Raw genomic sequence first — 25853 nt, 5'->3', positions numbered from 1 at the left:
AAGTCTATTTTCCAAAAGCCACAATGTTCCCCATCCTTAACCATACTGTAGTAACAGCAGATATTGTAGAAATCAAGAATTTTATAAACGTTGTTATAATGCAGTGTTTTGCATCATCCATTATCAACATTCTTGTTAGGCGAGACATAATTAGGACCTTAAGGATCCCATCCAGACATGTTTTAAGCCCATAGGAGAATACTTGTGCAAGTTGCATAATGGACCACGATTGGCTTTGTGATGTCACAAAATCCTGCTCATACATGTCTTAGACTCAGATTTAAGGTGAGATACAAATACATTTTAAAACATTTTTTAATAGAACAGGACTTTAATAAATAAATGATCTTCTTTATTATCTAATCTTGGGGGCCTGTCTGGTATGGGTCCCTCAGTCATATTCAGTTTATAGACCTACATTAATGTGCAATAAGCTAAAAGGAAAGGGCCCTACTTTTTCCCCAGGGGCACCAAGCTCATGTTAATTCACATGGCTGTTGCAATTTAGAGCTCTTGAACAAAACCGTTTTTCATTGATTGCATTGTATTACAGATGTTCAATTTCCTGTGGGCTTGTAAAGTTAATTCTCCCGTTTCCTCATGTAGCCCAAAAGGCTACCACCTAGAAGCACGCATGCCAAAGAGGGAACCCATATCTCCAGAAAACTATCAATTGTCTAAATAAATTAGGTGGATTTGAAGGAGAGGTAAGTGGCAACGAGAGAATTTTATCCTATACTGAGCAATAATAAACTGTATCTCTCCCGTTTTGACTACTGTTCATTTTTCCCCTTTTAGTTTTTCACAATATTGCCATCCTCCTGCGCTCTCTTGCTCGCTCTCTCGCGCGCGGTCGGCAGAGCTACAGAGAGGACGCGAGGGCACAGGCGCGCGCGGCCACAGCACGGCTTTGAATTGACAAGCCGCTCCGTCGAATCAGATGGAGAGGACCCACCTTCAAACCGCATCCTAGCTAATCGCCTCGAGGGGGAGGCGGGCTTTATGCAAATGTGTTGGCAAGGGAGACGCAGCGGTTCATTCATCTTCTTCCAGAGACAGAGGTGAGTTAACACGAAGGTTATTTTACATGAAGGAGGAACTGTTTTGGACCAAAACACTGCCGTGAGAATAGCTGAAAAGCAAAGAAGAGGCTTTTGTTTCACAGCTGTAAGGAGCTTTTTCTTCTTCCAAACGTTACAGGGTAAGTGGAGGACATTTTTATGTGTTACTGGTCTCTTTATAACCATAATGTTAATGTGTACAAGTGTTGATCAAAATGTGTGTGTTCATGTGTAAAAATATTCCTTTACTTACCTTTATTTCCTAACTAAAGGAAGCAGTAGCCTACTGTGATGAGAAAGAAAGTCATGGACATTTCTGTTTATTGGTCTATTATCAAAGGTGTTTCACCTGGAAAAGAGAACTCTTAAGTGTTGGTGTGTCACATTTATTGAGCACTACAAAAGTCAAGGTTTCAATTATACTGAACTGTCTTATTGAGCGTGGAACTTAAGTCACTTGCTCAAGGACACTTATGGCTGTAGAGTCAATTGAACCCCGGATCATGGTCTCATGTTTTAAAGAAAAGGGGCACTTTGTTGACTGTATCTGCCATGATGGCAGCAGATATTATTATGCTTGTGTTGTGCTGGTATGTGTTACATTTTTAGAGAGTGCTCTATGTTTTGAATGAATGCACAAACTGTTTGCTAAACCACACGGATCTGAAAATGCAGCCAGGGAAATCGGTGCTAGAATGTCCTTCATGCTCTGGAAGCAATCAATGGATGGCACAAAATAAAGCTACCTGTGTGTTGCGCCACTGAAACTGAACTCTGGCTCTGCACATTTGGAGCTTAAATAAGCATGATACAAGCATGTCAAATGAATCACGTGACTTAATTTGTGCACATGTCTGGTGAGCATTTTTGGGAAAGCCTATAGCTGCAGGTTTCACTGTTTTGCCTTCAAAGTAATTTTGAGTTGAGCTGTGTGAGTAAAGAGAGGGGGAGAGACAGATGGAGAAATACAGCAAGTGGTTAAGTTTTATCTGCATAATCCAGTCCTCTGTGAATGACGCCAGGTCTCACACAATCAATAGGAAAAGATTCCAGTGTGGGCTGTGTGTGAGCTTGTTCACATTACTGGTGGCCTTCATGCGACTGTGCATCAAAGGGTCATATGAGATGCATCACAGTTACTGGCCGCGCGTGTCTACATATTTGTAGGTCTCTGCATAAAGTGGTGTTCATTGATTGTGTTCACGTACAATGCACAGCAAATATTCCATGAACATGGAAAGACAACAAATGCACAAGCACATGCACACACACACACACACACACCCGTGATGGGCACATCCATGACAGATAGCTGGTGGCAGTGACAGCTCAGTTGGGCTCTGCAGCCCTTTTGCTGTCAGCCTTTGACTGAACAGGAGCAGATCTTTGGTGCATGATGGTTCTCAGTGCTGAAGGGTGCACATTTGCTACTCTGCCACCTTTTAAGTGTGTTTTTTTCTTTCTAATAAAGTCTCTGTTAACTTTAAGTGATGCAGTCTATCAATACAGATAAGGTGTTGTAGCTGTATGATTGTTTGTAGTCTTAATTTATACAAAATATACAGTCTGTTCTGCTGCTTTATTTCTACTGCAGCCCACTTTTACACTCTCAGCAGACTGTGTATAGTTCTCAAGAGTCAGGTCGTCTCAAGTGGTGCTTAGCTTCCCATGGGGGAGCAACAATTATGATCTTATTCAGTAACATCAAAATATCCCTAAGACTATCGCATTGTAATCTGTTCTGCTATTTTAATATCCTCTTTTTAATACCTTTAAATGCCCAATCAATAACTGTTTATAATTAAATTATAAATAAAGAAGACGGCGCTTTCATTAATATGTTTAAGTGTTTAGTCTTATTGAGCTTTTAGACTTTATTATATAAAGACAGTGTCTGCTATTTTTGTGTTTACCTCTATTGCATTTCATAACAGTTCGTTGGTATTTTATATTTTCAATAAATTTTACCAGGATTTGCTAAATGACTGCTCAGTCACCACAGACACATGGATTATTTTGTTTCCTTTTGAGTCTATGTTTGTATCACACGAGACGAGCAACAGGCTATTTGAAGATGCTGTGAGTTGGTTGCTTGGTCTTTGCAGTGATGTTAGACATAGTGATAGCTCCCTGTTATTTACAGCAGCAGGTAGAACAAGGCTACAGTTACACATAATAGCTGGCTGACAGGTCACTGGATGGGAAAACACATGATTACAGCTACTTCCTCTTCTCTGGAAAGACCAATTGATCCATATTCAGTATATTTAGTAGTAGTACAATAATATCAGCAATTTCCTGTCTGTGCATGCGTGTGCTGTTTGTTTTTCCAGTCTCCTCTTTCCTTGTTTTCTGTTAAAAGCAGTAGATGAATGATGCTACGGCACCCACAGCCAACTCCCGCTTTGTGTATCTCTTTCATTCCCCCCTTTGTATCTCTCCCATTTTGCCATAAGCCTGTGGCCAGGTGTACTATGCATCTGTCTCACGCATCAGCGGCTCATTGTGTGCGTGTGCTTGCATGTGTGTGTATTTGTGTTTGCATGGGGTGGCTCGCTTGAGTTGCCACCTGTGTGTCTCTTGACTGATTCATCCTTTCCTGTCATATGCTTTGTTACCCAGCCAGACAGATGTTGGAATTTTATGATGGGTGTTTGTGTTTGTGTGTGTGTGTGTGTGTGTGTGTGTGTGTGTGTGTGTGTGTGTGTGTGTGTGTGTGTGTGTGCTCCTGTGAGCCCGTGGACCAGCTGATAGTGGTTGAGCAGCAACAAAAGAATGTTTAGTGAAGGAGTTTGGCATCACCAGTGGATAACTAATGAACACCCATAGATATCAGTCAACGCCATTGACAGAGTGTCCTCCAGTGGCTTGACAGATACAATGGAGAGGTAACGTACACCAGAAACTGTGGTGTGGAGGAACTGATCTCCTAACTGAAACAAAAGATATTAATTTGGTATCCATTAAGTCACATTTCAGCTGGCTTTGAAAAGAAAGACTGGGTAGAGGAACATATCAAGCTGAATTGTGTAGCAACTTTTTTCCCTTTTACCTTAAAGCTGCGGTAAAGCAGCATTTTTTGTTATATTTGTTAAAATTACATCCTGACAGCAATCAATAAATCAAATGCTCTGACACACATAGAAAAAAAATCCTGTATAAGCATGGCCAATTGGCTGAATGTGTTTTGAGGGAGTGGCTTAGGAGGAAGGCCTTAAGGGAGGGGGTGGGATTTTTTTGTTTGGATACTTTCAAAATCTAGCTGTCTCTTGCAAAGTTGCCTACTCCGCTTTAATACAGTAAAATACCACTCAGTGATTAAGCTACAAGGCCATGGGTTCAAATCTGTGTGGGTTTCCTCCGAGTGCTGTGAGAAAGACAACTGTTAGCCTCTGACTTTGGTTTTATCATTTATTTAAAACCATAAAAACGCCATGTGCTCTTCACTGTTTGAGTATGGTCTCTGAGAATATCGGTCTCTGCCTTGTGCTCTTATCCATCTGCGTTCCTGAAATATTAGGCTCCACAAAGAACCTGAAAATGTCATGAAACTGTACTTACCTGTGAACTGTGTTACCAGTATGTCAGCGTAAAATGTAGTATGTTCAGCAGAATGCTATACTGGTACTATGAAAGGATGAGTTGGCGGATGTCCAATCAGAACGAAAATTCTTTGTCTTGAGTGCTACAAAAAGTGTTGGTACTGTGTTGAGCATCGGAGAGACTCACCCTGACTGACTCCTATGGCAAGGCTGAGGTCTCCATATTGTACAATATATATTTTAATCTTCAACCCAACAGTGTTTTGTGTATTATTTTATTGTGTGCTTCAGTGTTTACAGACAATTTCTGCAACAGCTGCAGTTTCCTCCCACAGTCCAAAGGCACGCAGGTTAGGTCAACTGATGACACTAAAATTATCCATAGGTGTGACTAGAGTGTGAACACAGTGGTCTGTCGATGCTATGGCTGTCACTATACTGTGTGACAGCCTTGTGATAGATTGACAGTTTGTCAGGGTTCACAGGGTAAAAGCCTTCTGGCAAAGATGACTCAGCTGGCTTTTACTGTCAAACAGCTACAAGAAGTGCTGGGTTATATTGGACCTAGCTTAACATGGGTTTGGAATTATAATAAATCTGTATTTTGATGTAATTTTTGGCCAATTTATTGTCAGCAGATATATTACACAAGTGCAGATCATCTGATTAATTTTTCTAAATAAAAAAAACATTTTAAATATTAAAGCTGCAAGCAGCGTTGGGCGGGCCCTCGCACTTGTAAGCGCGTCCGCGCGTGAGCCGGCCGAGTTGCACATTCTGGAGTTCTGCCGGTGCGGCTGTGAATTTCCTACGCGTTTCCGACGCCGCATGAATGTGCTATGTGTCACTTCCTGTGTCCCCTATGTGGAGCTACATAGCACTTGCCGCTATGAATATAAATCGGTATTGACGTGTAGATGTCTGCGGGGTGGGAGAGTTATCAAGCACGTAAAGTTTGTTTCAGATGTGAACATGTACACTGAACAATAATGTACCCAAACAATAAAATAAATTCCTTTTATATTTCCCTGCCTTGTTGTTTATGTGTACATACAGAGGAAGAATGTGAGAACAGCACACATTTCATCGTTACTGTGTGTTAGAGCATGGGAGAACAGTGGATACTTTTAATACAGCCCACACCCCTAATACTGTGTAACTATAACAAGTAGAGAACAGAAGAAAAAGATGTTCTTTCTTTACAACTGTCTGCATAGCTTATTCATATTGTGTAATGAATGAAAATAAATAGGCCTACTAGGCTCCTCTCTACTTTGACATTTAAGATTAGCTCTTTTGATCCACCTTCATACACATGTGACATTACTGTACAACTTGAGAAAGGTGAGTTGTTTTCTGCTCCAGCCTGCCTAAAAGAAAAGCGTTTTGGGGATTAAATGGACTTTATTAGCTGCTGCAGTGCAGGATGAACTCAGAATAGACCCATTTCTCACCTTATTATTCTAAATCATGCAACGAAGAAGAAGAAATGCATAAGAAATCCTGGGACAAAATCTGTCCACAAATACTGTACAGCATGTAGTCTGATGATCAAGACTTGTGTTATAGCTGACTTGGGCAGTGAAATGTTTTTTTAATTCATGTGGTCATAGTTGTCCACAACTCAAATCAGAATATAAGAAGAAATGTTTTATACCACCTCAAGAAGGCTTCCTATCAGAAAGGTAGGAAGGTATTTCAAATGTACAACTGCAGTACTTAAATCTAAGTAAAGTAATTTCCCTGACATTTTTGTGTTACTTTACTTTTAATAGACCCATGTAAGAGGTTTTATACTTCCTGTGAGTATAATCCAATCAATCTTATTTTCATACTGTATATCCGTTGTGTAATTTGATAAATTGTGTTGTATGTCGTGCTCGCATCTCAGAGAAGACTCTGACTGCAACATGCGTCTTTGTAAAGAGAGAAACGGACAGAAAAAGTCTCTAACTCTGCCTGTCAGCTCGCTCTGCTCCGTTAAAACTGAATTTACCATACAGAATTGAATACGAGTGCACTCCAGATTTAGCTGCAGCCAGCTGACCGTGTGCTTCTCCCTATACCGCAGTTCTGTGTCCATGCATGCAGCAAACTGAAAGCACTGTCTGTCGGTGCTTCTACGTGAAAAGAGAAGGAAGACATTGCTGGTAGTATTGTCTTCAGAGTTGTTAAACACCTCAGCGCACTGAAGGAAGCCATCTGACTGTGTGAGGGGCAAGATCGTTGATGTCTGCAGGCAGAGTAGGAGCTCTCCTGTCTGACTGGTCCACCAATAGCAGAGAAGATGACCCCTTGAGACACAGCCCCTCCTCATTTGCATAATGAGGCAGAAATGCATACAAAAATTTAAGACAGGCAGAAATAAATACCATGGGTGAAAATAAATAAGGTAAATAAATACAAAGGAAGAATAAAACAGACAAAAATATTAAAACACACACATAAATAAATACATTAAAAAAATTAGTAATAAATAAAGTTGAATAAACAAATAAGGTAATTATAACAAAGGTGAATAAGTAAAGGCACTAATTAAAATATATACATTTATGTCTCCTTGTATAATTTAATTACTACCTACATTTATTTATTTACTTAATTTTTTTGTGTATTTAATTGGATGCTTATTTATTTATTGAGCATTTATTTATTTCTGTATTTATTTCTGACTGTGTCAGGATCGGTCCTCCATAGCGGGTGGGAGAGTTATCAAGCACGTAAAGTTTGGTTCAGATGTGAGCATGTACACTGAAGTTACGACAACTTCCTGTGTCATGGCGAAGACTTGATCTCTGACGCCACGCCACGGACACACCCATTGACGAAAACTCGCAAATAGCACAACTTTTCATCTTCAATGCCTTTAGAAGGCACAGCACAAATTTGAAGTCGGTCGGACTAAATCCCTAGGAGGAGTTCGTTAAAGTACGAAGTGTGTAAATCATCCAAAATTTGACGTAAAATTCAAAATGGCCGACTTCCTGTTGATTTTAGGGCATCGCTCCAAGAGGCTTTTTTGTGCGTCTGGACAAGATACACGTACCACAGAAAATTCGTGCACGTAGGTGAAACGTGCGGCGGGGGCTGCTTCGTTAAAAGTCACTTCCTGTTGCCAGCAGGTGGCGCTATGACTGTCTGTGAATGTCAGCATGTACATGTGTTCAGGGCGGGACTCTCATCCTACATGTACAGTTTGGTCCAGATGTGAGCATGTACACTGAAGTTACGACAACTTCCGTGTCATGGCGAAGAGCTGATCTTTGACGCCACGCCACGGACACGCCCATTGACGAAAACTTGCAAATAGCACAACTTTTCATCTTCAATGCCTTTAGAAGGCACAGCACAAATTTGAGGTCGGTCGGACTAAATCCCTAGGAGGAGTTCGTTAAAGTACGAAGTGTGTAAATCATCCAAAATTTGACGTAAAATTCAAAATGGCCGACTTCCTGTTGATTTTAGGGCATCGCTCCAAGAGGCTTTTTTGTGCGTCTGGACAAGATACACGTACCACAGAAAATTCGTGCACGTAGGTAAAACGTGCGGCGGGGGCTGCTTCGTTAAAAGTCACTTCCTGTTGCCAGCAGGTGGCGCTATGACTGTCTGGGAATGTCAGCATGTACATGTGTTCAGGGCGGGACTCTCATCCTACATGTACAGTTTGGTCCAGATGTGAGCATGTACACTGAAGTTACGACAACTTCCGTGTCATGGCGAAGAGTTGATCTTTGACGCCACGCCACGGACACGCCCATTGACGAAAACTTGCAAATAGCACAACTTTTCATCTTCAATGCCTTTAGAAGGCACAGCACAAATTTGAGGTCGGTCGGACTAAATCCCTAGGAGGAGTTCGTTAAAGTACGAAGTGTGTAAATCATCCAAAATTTGACGTAAAATTCAAAATGGCCGACTTCCTGTTGATTTTAGGCTATGGCTCCAAGAGGCTTTTTTGTGCGTCTGGACAAGATACACGTACCACAGAAAATTCGTGCACGTAGGTGAAACGTGCGGCGGGGGCTGCTTCGTTAAAGGTCACTTTCTGTTGCCAGCAGGTGGCGCTATGACTGTGGGTGAATGTCGGCATGTACATGTGTTCAGGGCGGGACTCTCATCCTACATGTACAGTTTGGTCCAGATGTGAGCATGTACACTGAAGTTACAACAACTTCCTGTTTCATAGCGAATCATCGACGCCACGGACACGCCCATTGACGAAAACGCGCAAATAGCACAACTTTTCATCGTCAATGCCTTTAGAAGGCACAGCAGAAATTTGACGTCGATCCGACTAAATCCCTAGGAGGAGTTCGTTAAAGTACGAAGTATGTAAATCATCCAAAAATGGCCATAAAATTCAAAATGGCCGACTTCCTGTTGACTTTAGGCTATGGGTTCTTGAGGCTTTTTTGTGCGTCTTGACATGATACATGTCCCCAGAAAATTTCGTAGATGTAGGTTGAACGTGAACGAGGGGCTAATTTTTCCAATTTTCTAGGTGGCGCTAGCGAGTCATTTTGCAACGCCCATGTGCGAAACTTGTAGAATACGAAATTTTTCACCGGTTCTGACATGTTTGCAAATTTTGGTGAGTTTTCGAGTATGTTTAGGCCATGTCATTTGGGCCTACTTTGCAGAAAAAAAAAAAAAAAAAAAAAAAAAAAAAAAATTAAAGCTGCAAGCAGCGTTGGGCGGGCCCTCGCACTTATAAGCGCGTCCGCGTGTGAGCCGGCCGAGTTGCATATTCTGGAGCTCTGCCGGTGCGGCTGTGAATTTGCTACGCGGTTATGACGCCGCATGAAGGTGTTATATGTCACTTCCTGTGTCCCCTATGTGGAGCTACATAGCACTTGCCGCTATGAATATAAATCGGTGTTGGCGTGTAGATGTCTGCGGGGTGGGAGAGTTATCAAGCACGTAAAGTTTGTTTCAGATGTGAGCATGTACACTGAACAATAATGTACCCAAACAATAAAATAAATTCCTTTTATATTTCCCTGCCTTGTTGTTTATGTGTACATACAGAGGAAGAATGTGAGAACAGCACACATTTCATCGTTACTGTGTGTTAGAGCATGGGAGAACAGTGGATACTTTTAATACAGCCCACACCCCTAATACTGTGTAACTATAACAAGTAGAGAACAGAAGAAAAAGATGTTCTTTCTTTACAACTGTCTGCATAGCTTATTCATATTGTGTAATGAATGAAAATAAATAGGCCTACTAGGCTCCTCTCTACTTTGACATTTAAGATTAGCTGTTTGATCCACCTTCATACACATGTGACATTACTGTACAACTTGAGAAAGGTGAGTTGTTTTCTGCTCCAGCCTGCCTAAAAGAAAAGCGTTTTTGGGATTAAATGGACTTTATTAGCTGCTGCAGTGCAGGATGAACTCAGAATAGACCCATTTCTCACCTTATTATTCTAAATCATGCAACGAAGAAGAAGAAATGCATAATAAATCCTGGGACAAAATCTGTCCACAGCATGTAGTCTGATGAACAAGACTTGTGTTATAGCTGACTTGGGCAGTGAAATGTTTAATTTTTTAATTCATGTGGTCATAGTTGTCCACAACTCAAATCAGAATATAAGAAGAAATGTTTTATACCACCTCAAGAAGGCTTCCTATCAGAAAGTAGGAAGGTATTTCAAATGTACAACTGCAGTACTTAATCTAAGTAAAGTAATTTCCCTGACATTACTGTGTTACGCATGTAACAGGTTTTATACTTCCTGTGAGTATAATCCAATCAATCTTATTTTCATACTGTATATCCGTTGTGTAATTTGATAAATTGTGTTGTATGCTCTCATCGGGTACTACTGAGACTTCATTTCCCTCTTCAGAGAAGACTCTGACTGCAACATGCTTTTGTAAAGAGAGAAACGGACAGAAAAAGTCTCTAACTCTGCCTGTCAGCTCGCTCTGCTCCGTTAAAACTGAATTTACCATACAGAATTGAATACGAGTGCACTCCAGATTTAGCTGCAGCCAGCTGACCGTGTGCTTCTCCCTATACCGCAGTTCTGTGTCCATGCATGCAGCAAACTGAAAGCACTGTCTGTCGAGCGTCTACGTGAAAAGAGAAGGAAGACATTGCTGGTAGTATTGTCTTCAGAGTTGTTAAACACCTCAGCGCACTGAAGGAAGCCATCTGACTGTGTGAGGGGCAAGATCGTTGATGTCTGCAGGCAGAGTAGAGCTCTCCTGTCTGACTGGTCCACCAATAGCAGAGAAGATGACCCCTTGAGACACAGCCCCTCCTCATTTGCATAATGAGGCAGAAATGCATACAAAAATTTAAAAAAGACAGGCAGAAATAAATACCATGGGTGAAAATAAATAAGGTAAATAAATACAAAGGAAGAATAAAACAGACAAAAATATTAAAACACACACATAAATAAATACATAAAAAAATTAGTAATAAATAAAGTTGAATAAAAAATAAGGTAATTATAACAAAGGTGAATAAGTAAAGGCACTAATTAAAATATAACATTTATGTCTCCTTGTATAATTTAATTACTACCTACATTTATTTATTTACTTTATTTTTTTGTGTATTTAATTGGATGCTTATTTATTTATTGAGCATTTATTTATTTCTGTATTTATTTCTGCTGTGTCAGGATCGGTCCTCCATAACGGGGTGGGAGAGTTATCAAGCACGTAAAGTTTGGTTCAGATGTGAGCATGTACACTGAAGTTACAACAACTTCCTGTGTCATGGCGAAGACTTGATCTCTGACGCCACGCCACGGACACACCCATTGACGAAAACTCGCAAATAGCACAACTTTTCATCTTCAATGCCTTTAGAAGGCACAGCACAAATTTGAAGTCGGTCGGACTAAATCCCTAGGAGGAGTTCGTTAAAGTACGAAGTGTGTAAATCATCCAAAATTTGACGTAAAATTCAAAATGGCCGACTTCCTGTTGGGTTTAGGCTATGGCTCCAAGAGACTTTTTTGTGCGTCTGGACAAGATACACGTACCACAGAAAATTCGTGCACGTAGGTGAAACGTGCGGCGGGGGCTGCTTCGTTAAAGGTCACTTTCTGTTGCCAGCAGGTGGCGCTATGACTGTGGGTGAATGTCGGCATGTACATGTGTTCAGGGCGGGACTCTCATCCTACATGTACAGTTTGGTCCGGATGTGAGCATGTACACTGAAGTTACAACAACTTCCTGTTTCATTGCGAATCATCGACGCCACGGACACGCCCATTGACGAAAACGCGCAAATAGCACAACTTTTCATCGTCAATGCCTTTAGAAGGCACAGCAGAAATTTGAGGTCGATCCGACTAAATCCCTAGGAGGAGTTCGTTAAAGTACGAAGTATGTAAATCATCCAAAAATGGCCATAAAATTCAAAATGGCCGACTTCCTGTTGACTTTAGGCTATGGGTTCTTGAGGCTTTTTTGTGCGTCTTGATACGATACATGTCCCCAGAAAATTTCGTACATGTAGGTTGAACGTGAACGAGGGGCTAATCATTTCCAATTTTCTAGGTGGCGCTAGCGAGTCATTTTGCCACGCCCATGTGCGAAACTTGTAGAATACGAAATTTTTCACCGGTTCTGACATGTTTGCAAATTTTGGTGAGTTTTCGAGTATGTTTAGGCCATGTCATTTGGGCCTACTTTGCAGAAAAAAAAAAAAAAAAAAAAAAAAAAAAAAAAAAAAAAAAAAAATCCGAGCAATTTCAATAGGGACCTCGCACGGTCGTGCTCGGGCCCTAAAAATAATCCGAGCAAATTCAATAGGGACCTCGCACGGTCGTGCTCGGGCCCTAACTAGTCGTAGTGATGTAACTGCAGAATATGTATACTGCAGAAATGGTGGCAAATCACCAAGGTGTAGCACTTTGTTTCATGTTTGGTAGCCATATAAGTCCTACTGATACCACTTTGAAATGTAGGTTCCTAGTAGAGAACGAGGAGTTCCCTCTGTAAGGAAGTTTCAATCATCACTTTTGCGATACTAATAAAGACTCGCCCATTGATTCAGGCTGTTAGAATTAAAACTAATATTAATGTTTGCACCTAAATTAAAACATACATTCACTGGGGGGTAAATAGTTTGACGAAATAAGTCATTTTTCTTTTAGTAAAACAGTCGCAAGGAGCTATTGTAATAATTACAATAAACCCATGTTATTTTTGCCACCCTTAGAATACAAGTTGATCAGGTCTTGTAGAGAGATTTCCTGGGAATTATTAAACTTTTACCAGAAGATAAGTGGATGTCAAAATTAGTAAGGGCCAATGTTCATGTCAACATTGTAGAAATGCTACACTTCTTTCAACAGTCAACTAGTTAAGGCGAATGTATTTGGCATACACAGTATACTTTAGGCTTCTAATGGCAACTGCAATACTATACATTTATAACAAACTATATTTCCACTAGACTATGAAACCACATCCTTTAGTGCTTTGTACACAAATGCCTGTACATTTTGGATGCATGCTACAAAGATATGGCTGTGTTTGGCAGCGTCTGAAATGCAAGTGATTAACTTAAAATGACACATATAGCAGCTTTGCACACAACTTTGCTGTGACATTATTCTGCAGGTTGTAAGATGCTGATTTGCCGCCTACCACCAGTCTGTGATTCAGAACACACTGAAGGTCCATGTCAACAGAGGACATTGATGAGAGCGTGGCTTTCAGTGCGGGAGCAGGGACAAGGGCTTTTGTCCCATGTTTTGTTTCCCGTGTTCCTTTACACTACTGTCAACACACTGCACAATAAACACACGACTACTGTATGTGCATGTGTGTATGTGTGTGCGCTTAAAGGACATGGGTATATTTGTTTTAGAGACTGTTTGTGTCTGGCGCCGAAACACCTGAGCCTTACAGCCAAACAACTCTCGACCTGGAGCAGTGTAGGAAAATGTGTGTTTGTGTGTTTGAGCGCGTGTGTGTGCTGGCATCCTTCCGCTTCTGCCTGAGTTTAAAGATGTTGCTGGAATATCAATAGCCACATTTTACAAGGCTGTGCAGGTTAGATAGGGCACAGACAGAAAAAAAAACAGGCGACAATTAGAGCAGCACTCAGACATGAGTCACCCCGGCTTCAGTAAATCTGTAAAAGTAATTGTGCCGATAAATACTGAGGTGAATAAATGACGATTTGGAGATATGGGAGATAAAGGTTAGCTATGAGACTGACTCATAAGGGCACGCACCCGTTTTGTCCCCTGTGTTTCTCCCCAGGCTCGACATGTTGCCTGGTCTTAAATTAGAGTTTGAACTGCACAGAGGTGAGCTGTGTTTCTATAGCAATGCATCCTTCCTTCTCCAGTCACACTCCGTCTTATATACACTGTATATGTACATTAGAACAATACAGAGATCTTACTGATGGGAAGGAACACCTCAGCACTGGCATTTCGTTTAATAACTGCAATTACTTACACAACCCCCATTTTCACTCAATGTTAATAATGCTTCCACTAACAGGCTTTCACTCTGTATGAAGACTGCTGCATTTGTTGATATATATAATAATATTATTAAGAATATTTTGTCTGCCAGTTTATCTCACAATATACTCAAGACAGTGTTATTGGAGTTTTTATCTGTGTGAGACCAAGTGCTAGACTCAAGCTGTGTGGCTGTGCAAAACCTGTGTGACTTTTGTCTTGTTTATTTTTATTGTTTCGAGGGTTTCACTTGGTCAAAAGCCTTGAATGTTTTACTTCTCAAGTCTCAAGTCAAGTAGTTTGGCTGTCAACACTCAAGTAAATGAGGTGCCACAGCATTCAAGTCCCAAACACCCTTATGTTATCAAAGTTAAGATAGAGGTTGCTGTGGAAAAGCTTGTCCACACAGGAGGCATTTCAGCTGCCGTTTTCAGTCGCCCATCTTATGCGTCTGATGAAAAAAAGATACGTTTCTGTTTTAATCAATCCGGCTGTCACAGATTGCGTATTGGCGTTTTTTAACTACAGTGATTGTGTGCTGGACCAACACATGTAGTGACCTACACTCAATACTGCGCCCGAATGCATCCTTCAATGACGCCGAGGGACTGAAGCTGCTGCCACTGCTCTGCTAACATGCTGCTTTTGCTATGCAGCCTCTGTACACAACTGATTTTCCAGAGTGAGTTAGCTGACTTTGTGACTCTACTGTCCTACTGTTACACCATGTTTGAGCAGGTCACAAATAAAGACTTAAATGGTTTTATCACAAAAGTAAAACAATAAGTAAACACCTCAACAGGAGATCTTTCTTGTTTCCTCCTTGTGGCGTCATTCCACTTGCTCTCGCATAATGATTGATATTAAATTCAATGTTTTGTCATTGAAATTTGACAAATTTTTTCCCGTGTCTTACTTTTAATTGGAATCTTTCATTTGGACAAAATATGATTATATAATACAAAACATTTAAAACTAAATTATTACTCCGTCCTGCAATTATAAAAAGTTACAACATTTATGCATGTATATGTTACAGAAACTGCATTAGAATGAAACCAGGTTGCTTCTAATAAGCAACCAGTGTAATAGTCTGCTGTTCAATTCAACAATAAATATCTAATCAAACACAGGGCATCATGTGGGATGTGGAAGAAGCTGGCCAGTTTATAGAGTTTCAATAAAAAAACCCACATCAACCCCGTCTATCAGTCAGCCAATTGGTCAGGTCCAGTTGGCAGAGGGACTGCTTCGACAGGCTGAAAGCATCATCCGCTGCCGGGTGGCTGTTTGGCAGCGAGCCAGGCAACTGTTGTCAGGACAACCTATTTTTCTATTTTTTCTATTTGACTTTTGATGTTTTGTTGAGCTGCCATGAAGACCATTCAGGGTGTGGTCTACCACTCACATATATCAATACGCCAGCCGTCCATGTCTCATCTCAGATTTCTATATTGCATTATCACTCTCTCTCTCTCTCTCTCTCTCTCTCTCTCTCTCTCAATCTCAATCTTACACACACACACACACACACACACACACACACCAACACACACACACACACACACACACACACACACACATCACAGTGTAGTTCATGGCAAGGGCTGGTATTGGACGGGTATCCTACTGATTGCTATGTATCGCTGCAACAGTCCATTGTACTTTTTCCACTCTCTCAAATGCCCGCGCACACACACACACACACACACACACACACACAGGAAATGACTAAAGTATGGGGGGGGCCTAGCTTCCCATTTTGCTCTGTTTCCAACTCAATTACAGCTTTTGCCAGCTAATCATTTTCCGTCACCGGGACACCAGCACATTTGCCCTCTGGGGAAAGCCAGAGCGCCTGAGCCTCACAACAATGTAAGCGCAGTGCTTTTCAGCCATGTTTTGTTCCACGTGTAGCCTAGTGTGTGTATACAGAAAGTAAAAACTAGATTTACAGTACTGTTTTTATCACATTGGTCAAGTCCATTTTCTTTGTAAGTTCTGTTGAACCCTGTCATCAGAAGCAAGGCAAGGCAAATTTATTTGTATAAACAAAATATAAAAAAGTTTTAAAAGAGTTAAATAGAAATTAAGTGAGAGTTAATGCTAGCTGTAAAGTAGGAGTATACCTTTGTCTGTCTAACGTCTTATGCCTGTGTTGTCTATAGAATGCGAGGTACACACATCCAAAAAACTTAAACAGGGGCTTGAAAAACAAACTGAAGACAAAAGTCAGACAAAAGACCTGCACACTGGACTGATAATCAGCTCCCAGTGAATTTACTTTAACAGTTCGATCCAACAGAGATCTTCATTAAGCATCGTCAAATGATCATCACAAAGACACAAACAGATTCATCACTCAGGAGGTTGTGATCTGCATGACTGATTGATACTCCCATACACAGCATGCCTCTATGGAAAGGACAAAAATACAACAAAATAAAAATATTATACAATCCCCCTTTTTTGTGTTGATTTGTCAGTATAAATACACATTCTGGCCCATTGCTAATATCTATTTGCTTTTGTTGTTTAAACACTTTTGGACAAGTAATATCCAAACTAGACTACTGTCTTCTACTTTTTTTTGCGTATTTTCAGAAGCATCAGTTCATGATGAACATGAAAACTAATTGACCTTCACGGCAGAATAATTTGTTAATTTGTTATTTTGCTACAATGACAAAATCTCTCAAAATGTCTGCTGTTAAAAGCCCTATGCAGGTCATCAATCATGTCTATCTTTTTATCAAGTTTCTGATATCTTAATGCTTTAGCTCCGATGAACCATTTTAACGCATTGGAACGCATTTAATTGTTTAGTCGGTAAAGATTCACAAAATGTCCATCAGAATTTCCTGGTGATGTCTTCAGATTGTTCGTTTTATCCAACCAACGCTGCAAAATGAGTCAACGAGATAATCAGTGAACGGGCAAATAGAGCAAATCTTCATTTGAGCTCTCATCTCATGCATCAATAATATGGGCAGCACTCATTTTTATATTAATTTCATCTTCAATATATAATGCATGACGACCGATCACTGGAACATTGGAACCAAGATACGGTTTTCTCTGGTCTCTCATGCAAAAGAGACTTCGATCACAGTGAGACCCGAATAAATAAAGTTTAACTTACATATTTAACTGGAATAACTGCTCTGTCATCTTATACACATGATTTCAAAGGTGCAAAACAAGAGTGAAGAGCTGTGATTTGTTAGTCCTCGGATGCCACTTTAAGAAAACCTCTGCCTTTCATGTAAAACCCTCATGTCGTACATCAGCCAATAACAAATAGTTTGGGAAAACTGCCATCAAAATGGAAGCTTTATTACCACTGACTCTGACACGCAAACATGTTTAACTAGCTCATTCAATCAGCAGGACTGCCCTCAAGCTGGGCTGGCAAACACACAAACATACACACAGCGACAAGCACGCACCCTCCCACGCATTCACAACTCAGGCTAGACTTTGCGTTCACTATCATTCTGACAGCTGGGATGAACACATGCGTTAGGGGCCCCTTCAGACTCAATAAGATACATGTCTTTCTCTTTTGAACGCCTGTTGCGACAATTTCCTACAAGCTCCGCTTATCTGCCTGCAGCCTAACGTCTTTCTCTGTCGTTCCATCTTCATCACCTTTTCACTCTCTGTCTCGCTCCCTGTCTATTTGTCTTCTCCCTCAGAAGTGTGAATCCAGATTGAGTCATCCTCCCTCCTCCACACCTCTTCCTCTTCTCTTGCTGTGTCCTCCTTTATCGTTATATTTTTCACGTCAGTCTGTGAGTGTCTGTAGAAGAATTCCAGAGAGTGATGGAACTAATATGTCCTGGTTGTCCCTGGTTGAAGCTGACAATTGTGTGTGTGTGCTTGGGCCTCGGCTGCATGTTGACGTGAATGGACTGACAAAGACGACATCGTGCACAGCACCAGCATGTTGCCAGGCCCCTTGATCCCCATTCAGGGCTGTATATGTGAGGGGTATTGTGGCCTTTAGGGAATAAAGCTATTCATGTTATCGCCTGAAGGAGTGGCTTTTAATGCATTGGCATTGGGGAGCATGTGGGTTTCCCCTGGTATTTGATCCTCTGTTCGGCAAAAACGGAAATTCATAATGTTGTACTAAAGGAAACTGATGATACTTGAAATATACAAGGAATCAGTGTTTTCTACTGTCTCAGTAGACTACTAACTAGACTGAACTGCCATTTCGTAAACTTGATTTATTCAATCTCACATCATGTTCATGTTAGCCAATTTCTGTTTGTTAGGGGGTTATATTGTTTTGTTTTACCAAAACTATCAGTAGCAAGTTATGTTACAAGGTGGCTGCGAGGAGCAGGGAACATTTTTAGTGTCGGTTAAAGAAATGTGCCAATTTGAAGCTACCTTTTCTTGTTTTGGCCACCTGGAGGCAGTAGAACAATCTATAAACACATTATCATCATATAGTTATTGTGCTGAACATGTTAATAATATCTATATAATATCTATCTATATATATCTACGAACACACAGCAGACACGGAGAAACATGATCATTCATTTGGAGTGGTGTCTGTGTCTACCCTAAATCCATATGTTCACCAGCTAGTCGCTCACTTTGCTTTTTTTTGTTTGCTGGGCAGGTATTATACAGTGAGTTCATCAGATCTATTTTGTTGTAAAGATTGATTGGAGTGCAGAGAATCTAAAAAAAATGTAAATAAAAAATAATAATATTGATTACTGTAGCTTTAAGATTTAATATGTCTGTTGCAAGTCAACTTACAATAACCTGTCCAGATGTGATGTCATCCATGATAATTTATCCATTTTTGTAGCAATTTTTCAGTTGCTTTATATCTACTTGAGGCAAAGCAAGTGGATATTATTCTAAATCCTGCCAAAGAAGCTCTGATTGGCGGTTGTTTTGCTGCTGGTATCAATTGACGAACCCAACACCAGACCTTTTTAAATCATTAAAGAAATAGAAGAACTAGGTTCCATAAACAGGGACATCAAAAGACCATATTGTATGCACTCATGTGTCTGCCTTTCCATGCTTTGTTTCTCCTTAAACAGCAAGCACATCTCTGTTGCAACACACGCACACCTGAGCGTGAAATACATCTGCGCACATATACGCATGCGTTCCTGCACTCAGATAAGTGTTACCTTCTCCAAAATGAGGCAAAATGAGAAAACGGCATTGACGACCAGGTAATCTGTATTCTGAATGCATCTCAATGATTCCCCAGGGATTTGATGGATTTGTTCTGAAAGGTGGCCTAATCCAAGAAATAGAAACATCCGGGGTTATCTCCAGATAACCTCCAACACCTGAATAGTCTCCCACAATAGATCTCTGCCTCAGTTAAATGAGCTGGCAGAAACCTGAGCACCTTACTGAATGACAGCATCCGACCTGGGAATGATTAGAATGAACCTACGGGTTGCCTATTTTGCAGACGTCTGCTGTGTTTATTTTGATTCTTTCAGATGGGATACGTCTCCATGTGTTTGCTCGCCTGGTTAGACGCGTCTCTCGCTGTCCTCCGCAGGAAACTCTATTATGTGCTACATTTGCTTCCTTCACAGAGGGATAAAATCTCATCTGCCTCAGTCAACGTTGCAACTCTGTGGAGTGTGTTTGTGTTTGTGTTTGTGTACCGAGGAGGGAAGAGCCAAAATGAACTTGCGTCTTTGCGAGTTTGTTGATGCAGTGTTTTAGAGAGCGACAGAGCTGAATGTCTGCCGTGCGGGGCACAGAGTCATCATTTAAGAGAGAGGGTGGAAATGTATTAATTGACCACTTCTAATTTAATGACGGCCTCTCAGGGGAAAATGGCGCTACAGGTGTTGCTGCCACAACATGAACCTCTTATGCGATCCTTCTCCTCAACATCTGTCTGCATCCATCCTGCAGCAGTTAACCTTGTGAAACTGTGTGTGTATGTGCGTGTGTGTGTATTTGTGTGTGTAAGGAATGCATTACACAGATGGTTTACAGAAGAAACATTGCCAGACGTTACACAAAACAATCGCCTTCCTAACCTAAAAAATCCTGAGTCACCTCTGAAGGGATCCATTTGTGTCGCTGCACAATTTAAACACAGACTCCTTTGTGGAAATGAAACACATACAGTGTCTCTTATGGCCGACACATGCTGGGTTCTATTACAAACAAGTGGAAGTGGAAGCTATTTTCTGCCAATAACTGATAAAAAGATGTTGAAGTCAAAGATGTTTGATCTCTACAGGACTTCGATGACCATGTGTACACCCAGCTGAGCCATTGGGTGTTAAGACTGTGACTCTTTGCGCCTCCTTGCATATTTATAGGCTCCTTTTCTTGTTGTTTCCTTCCTGCACAGCAATTTTTCAACTCTAAGAGGATTCTCTGAGGGGAGAGAAACATTCATTTTTGTGCTTCAACTTAGTAAGATCACAGGCGACCTTTTTTGTTAAGTTAATGCTGGAGTGTCTCCTGTTAATAGCCTTTATTGCTCTTCCTCTAAGCCTCTGGCTTTGCTGCAGTGCTGCCTCCCACTTGTCATGGGAATATAAAGCCCAACATATCTGAGCAGTTTGCAGGAAATTTTGTAGCCTCTTTCTACGTGACTCACTCGCCATAAAGCACGGCAGGATGATATTCCAGCCTCTAAATGGTCCCCATGCTCTCTCTAAATCTGCAATTTAGAGGAGGATTTGTGGTCTCGGCTGTGTCGGCTGGGACCTTGTGTCAAAGTGCGAAAGCTGTCAGACAGGGAATGAGTCAGGGATGGCGTCATGAAGGCACTGCAGTGGTCCTCGGCCTTGTGAACATATGTGTGGTGAGGAGCCAGGGTAATGGGCCATTTTAAAGCCAAAATGGCAGCAATGCTACCAGGTGAATGATACAAAATGATACAAGTCATTATGGAAATGGAAAGACCTTTTTTAACATTTTGTCTGTAATGTATGTGCACTGCTAAAGCTAAAGGCATATTATTCATATAGGCACTGAACAGTGAAGGGCATTACATGGAACCTTGGGATACACCATACCGCACAGATTCCAAAACCCTACTAGTCATTTTCAACCCCAAAATATGGCAAAATAGGGCCCTGGTTTAAAAATACCAAAATTACCCTTTAAATAAATGAAAGACTAAATGGCTTGTGTATATATGTGTGTTCATGTTTTATACTGTAGCCTATATTTTGACACACAAAGCCACATAAAAACAATGCAGCTCTCCTCTGCGTGTGTCTCTGTTTGCATCCGTCCTCAGAGACCTGTGCTGTTGCAACAACACAGGGGCATTACTGCTGCCGCGGTTGTTTGTCTAGCACCTCCTCACCTGTGTGTTCATCCTGTCCCTCTCTCTGCATCTTTCTCCCCCTAGAGCGGTGAAGCATCATGGGGAAACACAACAGCAAGCTGGCTCCGGAGGTCCTGGATGACCTGACCAAGAGCACCGAATTCAACGAGGCAGAGCTCAAGCAGTGGTACAAAGGCTTCCTCAAAGACTGTCCCTCTGGCATCCTCAACCTGGAGGAGTTTCAGCAGCTCTATGTTAAGGTGAGGGCGAGGTGGAGGGCAGGAGAGAGGCATTAAAAGGGACATGAATCAGAGGGAGTGAAATCATGGCAGTAGATTACTCTGTAACGAGTAGTGCTGGTGTCTTTACAAACGGGTAACACAATGTTTACATAGATTTTCTGCAGTGCATACAGTGAAAATTGTGCTCATAATTCATTTTACATTGCTGCTACTGTAGTTATATAAAATGATAAAAGTTACCTCTTAAATGACTCAGAACATTGTTGGGTTGTTACATATAAAGCTTACGTTACCAGGGCTGACTAATCGTCCTGTGTTTGGGGCACAGAGAGGAGGCGGAGCCTCTAATACTGCCAACGACTCTGTTGCTGCCTAAAACTCCCTCAGAACATTCTGGAGCCTTGGAGGTGGCGCAGTGCCAGAAAGAGGCTGATGGTGGATGCACAGGGGTTAACGATATTTTAGATCAGTTTAGCATATCCTTTCATTCACTTTCATTCACTCCCATTATTCTACATTAACCATAGATTACTGTAACTGCTTAATGACACTTACCAAACACAGTTAGCACACAGCGAGCCGCTATTTGCCTGGATTCGTTGTCCTCTGAGCTTACACTGTAATACCCCTGCTCCCATTCTGTGTTATAATCATCAAAGCCCTCCCATGTCACAGAAGTTACATACAGTAATGTTCTCTGCACTAAACTATAGTATTAGTGACACAAAATGTGGCCAAACAAGACAACATCTGGTCTTTAAAGACAAAATGTTAGAAAAACTAAACAAAAAATGTTTAAACAATTTTAAGATTTTGGGAGTTTTTTGAGGAGTAGAACAGAGTTGAAAATAAACAAGTTAGAGTGTAAAGTGGTCACAAAGAATGAGACTATTTCACACAATAAATTCTTAAAATTAGAGATTTGGTTACAAAAATGTAAAGTTAAGCAGATGCAAAAATGTCTTCACAACAATACAGCAAATATATTCAGGAAATTAACAATAAACCCATTTTGTACTGAGGTCTGAAGAGTATAAACAGTTATATGAACAGGCAAGGGCGAAGGCATTTCAACACTGTAGAAACCTCAGAGATTTGAAATTTGGGGGTTGGAGCTTCTGAGGGAGCACTGAAGGGAGGTGTAGTTGTTTGTCAGTTGAGATCAAATATCAACAATCCTGCAGAATACACAAATATTTTTCTCATTTGTCACTCTCCAGTTTTTCCCATATGGTGATGCCTCCAAGTTCGCCCAGCATGCGTTTCGGACATTTGACAAGAACGGTGACGGGACCATCGACTTCAGGGAGTTCATCTGCGCCCTGTCCATCACCTCCAGGGGCAGCTTTGAGCAGAAACTCAACTGGGCCTTCAACATGTATGATCTGGACGGGGACGGGAAGATCACACGCATGGAGATGCTGGAGATCATCGAGGCATGTGTTTGCGAGGGGGGAGTGGGCATGAGTTAATGAATGCCTGAGAGGGTGTTATTTAGGAATCAGATTGCGGGGATTTACTGGCTCTCGCTTCTGTAAAGATATCCTCTTATTTATACATTATAAGACAAACGTGACAAACAATTTCCCTTTTTCCCTCTGCAGGCCATCTACAAGATGGTGGGCACTGTGATCATGATGCGTATGAACGAGGACGGGCTGACCCCACAGCAACGCGTGGACAAGATCTTCTCCAAGATGGACAAAGACCACAATGATGAGATCTCCCTGGAAGAGTTTAAAGAGGCGGCCAAGTCTGACCCCTCCATTGTCCTACTGCTGCAGTGTGACATGCAGAAGTAGAGAGATGGGTGGGTGGAAGAAACAGAGGGTGGGATGAGAGGGACGGGGGAAGAGTTGAACTGACACAAGAGGAAGAAGCAGAATGAGGGAACAGAGGGACTGGGGGAAAAAAGGGAAGGATTTAGTTTGGGGGAGAGGAGGAGGAGGTAGGGAAGCCTTTTTTTTTTTTCGAGGTAGTGATGACGTGTGTGTTGATGTAATGAGCCATGTTTGGAACACAGTTGACCTCTGATTGATGCCATTCTTTTCTTCCAGACCGTCCTGCTGTGCAGTACACTTCTGCAGCGCTCCAGTTTCAGCCTAGCTGGGTGTCTTTACAAATTCAATCTGATGCTGTGTGAATAGCAGAAATTCCTCATGACAGATTATTGTCCTAAAAGACACTTTTTAAAGGAATAGTTTGACCTTTTGGTTTGATACTCTTATTCCCTTTCTTTCTGAGATTTAGTGGAGAAGCTTTATACCACTCTCATAACATTGGGTAAGCTTAGCTTGGCTTAGCATAAGTCAAGACTGAAAACAGGGAAACAGCTAGTGTGGCTCTCTTCAAGGGTAAAGAAATCTGCCTACCAGCACCTCTAAGACTCACTAATTGTACAAAGACTTAAGTGTATACACAACAAGTTGCGGTATTACAGGGGGTTTTGCCTGGTAAACACACAGAGCAAGGGTAGCTGCTTCCCTCTGGTTTCCAGTCATTATGCTAAGCTAAGCTAATCATCTCCTGGCTCCAGCTTCATATTTACCGTACAGTAAATGAGAGCAATACCAATCTTTTCATCTGTGTCTGTCAAGAAAGCAAAAACATTTACTTTAATGTCTTACTCTAGTGTAAAGTCTGGCACCCACAATGTTTTTGGAGGCTGTGCACCATGGGATAATTAGGAAAGGAAGTAATGGCATTAAACCAACAAAGGGACTGTTGTTGGGTCCACATGGTCCAGAGAGGGACAGGAGAGAAGCAAATGTTACGCTGATAGTGAGAGAACTGTGTAAATGAACAATACCACAAGCTGTGTGTGAGTTTGTGTTCTGGTGTCCATATGTGTGTGAGTGTGAATCTGAGAATGTGTGTGGACATTTTATGAGCAAAATACACTTCACTGAACCCAGATGTGCATTTGTATGTGTGTGTTTTTGTGCAGTTGTATTCATTAGTTCCTCAACAGCCAAATGCACAACCAGTTATATGGCACTTTAATTATCAAGCATTTCCGATTACATCATGCTGTCCACATGCTTTACACTCCGAGTATGAGGCAGGTGATGAATGTCTCAGACGGCTCCTCCAGCAGCATGGATCTCCGATGTGCTGCTCAGTGGCTTCTGGCTGCCCCTAAAGCTTTTCCTCACATGCTAACAAATATCTTGAATTATTACATGTGTTTAATTACAAGGACATAATTAGGTTAGAATAAAGCTTTGTCCTCCCCATAACATAAAATTGGCTTTCTCCAGCAGGGAAACATGTTCTCTGCATGTCTCTCTTTCAGATTGTTTTAGTTTTTTTTCTGATACCAGCTCCAGTTTCAGTGAGGCAACAGGAAATGTGAAAATTCACATTAATAATATTATATAATAAGAATTATTACTAGAAAAAGAAAGGCATGAAATCGCTTGTCATAATTAAAGCCACCATGTATAGAATTGTTATGTGATAATAGTATCTTCAGATTCTTCTGCTGGCTTAAGTTTTTGTTGGCAGAAAAAAAATTTGTTGAAGTCTATGTGTTGTTTTCAGCATATTCGTCAGTGCACTGCTAAAATGCACTCTGCCAAAGTTTAATTTGAGAGTAAACCTGTTCATCATTTGATGTGACTTAGACATATATGTGATTTAAGCAGAACCAGAAATGGGGAAAACACACCGAGTAATATGAAACATGATCTTGCTTCTCAAAAACCAGCAATTTGAGCAACAGGAAGAGCCACTAGAACAGTGTGGAGTGGGGATAATCAGGACAGTAATTGCAGGCCGTATGACAGAAACGGTATTTCTCGGAAAGGCCAAACCTGCCTCCATGATTCATTGTTGTTTCACATGAAAAGCTGAAATAGCCGTCTCTCCTCTTCCTCTCCCACTGTCCTGCTCTCCCCCCTTTTGTCTTTTTCCTCCCTAAATGTCAAAGAGGAAGCGCTTTGATAATAGGCAGAGGGAGAGAATCTTTGCTGAACTCAGCTCAGATCTAAAATCAATTCAAAAAAGAGCAAAAGGTTGCAGAGGAAGCTTGGGTGGTGTGTGTTTGTACATGTGCATACCTGCTTGTGAATGTATATGATAGCGGATAACTGGAAAGTGTAATGTAGGCTACATTCATTTGAAAAAAGTCAGTAATTTCCAGCTTGTAGTCACAACATCTATGTATTCCAATGGTTTAGATTTAAAAATCAGGTTGAAATGGTTGGCAACAGGATATTTCTAAACAGATTAAATATTGCCATTTGTTCAACA

General features: G+C 41.1%; 1 protein-coding gene across 2 annotated transcripts; it reads left to right on the top strand.

Moving 5' to 3' along the window:
• Positions 1 to 1017: 1017 nt before the first annotated feature.
• On the top strand, positions 1018 to 24515 carry LOC119907895 (visinin-like protein 1). 2 transcript variants are annotated; one of them, XR_005445149.1, is made up of 5 exons: positions 1018 to 1201; positions 21442 to 21617; positions 22820 to 23035; positions 23204 to 23882; positions 24110 to 24515. XR_005445149.1 is itself a non-coding variant. In XM_038725587.1 (4 exons), the coding sequence occupies exons 2-4, from the start codon at positions 21456 to 21458 to the stop codon at positions 23399 to 23401; spliced, it is 576 nt and encodes a 191-aa protein (XP_038581515.1). In that variant the 5' UTR covers positions 1018 to 1201; positions 21442 to 21455; the 3' UTR covers positions 23402 to 24515. The 2 variants fall into 2 exon arrangements, 1 of the variants encoding a protein (XP_038581515.1); XM_038725587.1 differs by having other exon boundaries at positions 23204 to 24515.
• The last annotated feature ends 1338 nt before the right edge of the window (positions 24516 to 25853 follow it).

The sequence above is a fragment of the Micropterus salmoides genome, unplaced genomic scaffold (assembly GCF_014851395.1).
Source record: "Micropterus salmoides isolate LMB-PRFRI ecotype aquatic unplaced genomic scaffold, ASM1485139v1 Ms_hic_scaffold_17, whole genome shotgun sequence".
NCBI classification, from domain to species: domain Eukaryota; kingdom Metazoa; phylum Chordata; class Actinopteri; order Centrarchiformes; family Centrarchidae; genus Micropterus; species Micropterus salmoides.
Note: the sequence above shows the minus strand (reverse complement) of the source record. Positions and strands in the feature narration are given on the sequence as shown.

Bases quoted from the DNA above. Each gene is read 5' to 3' on its own strand.
- LOC119907895 (XM_038725587.1), top strand. From the start codon at position 21,456: ATGGGGAAACACAACAGCAAGCTGGCTCCGGAGGTCCTGGATGACCTG. The intron at 21,618-22,819 runs GTGAGGGCGAGG...GTCACTCTCCAG, and splicing joins TTCAGCAGCTCTATGTTAAG to TTTTTCCCATATGGTGATGC. The intron at 23,036-23,203 runs GCATGTGTTTGC...TTCCCTCTGCAG, and splicing joins AGATGCTGGAGATCATCGAG to GCCATCTACAAGATGGTGGG.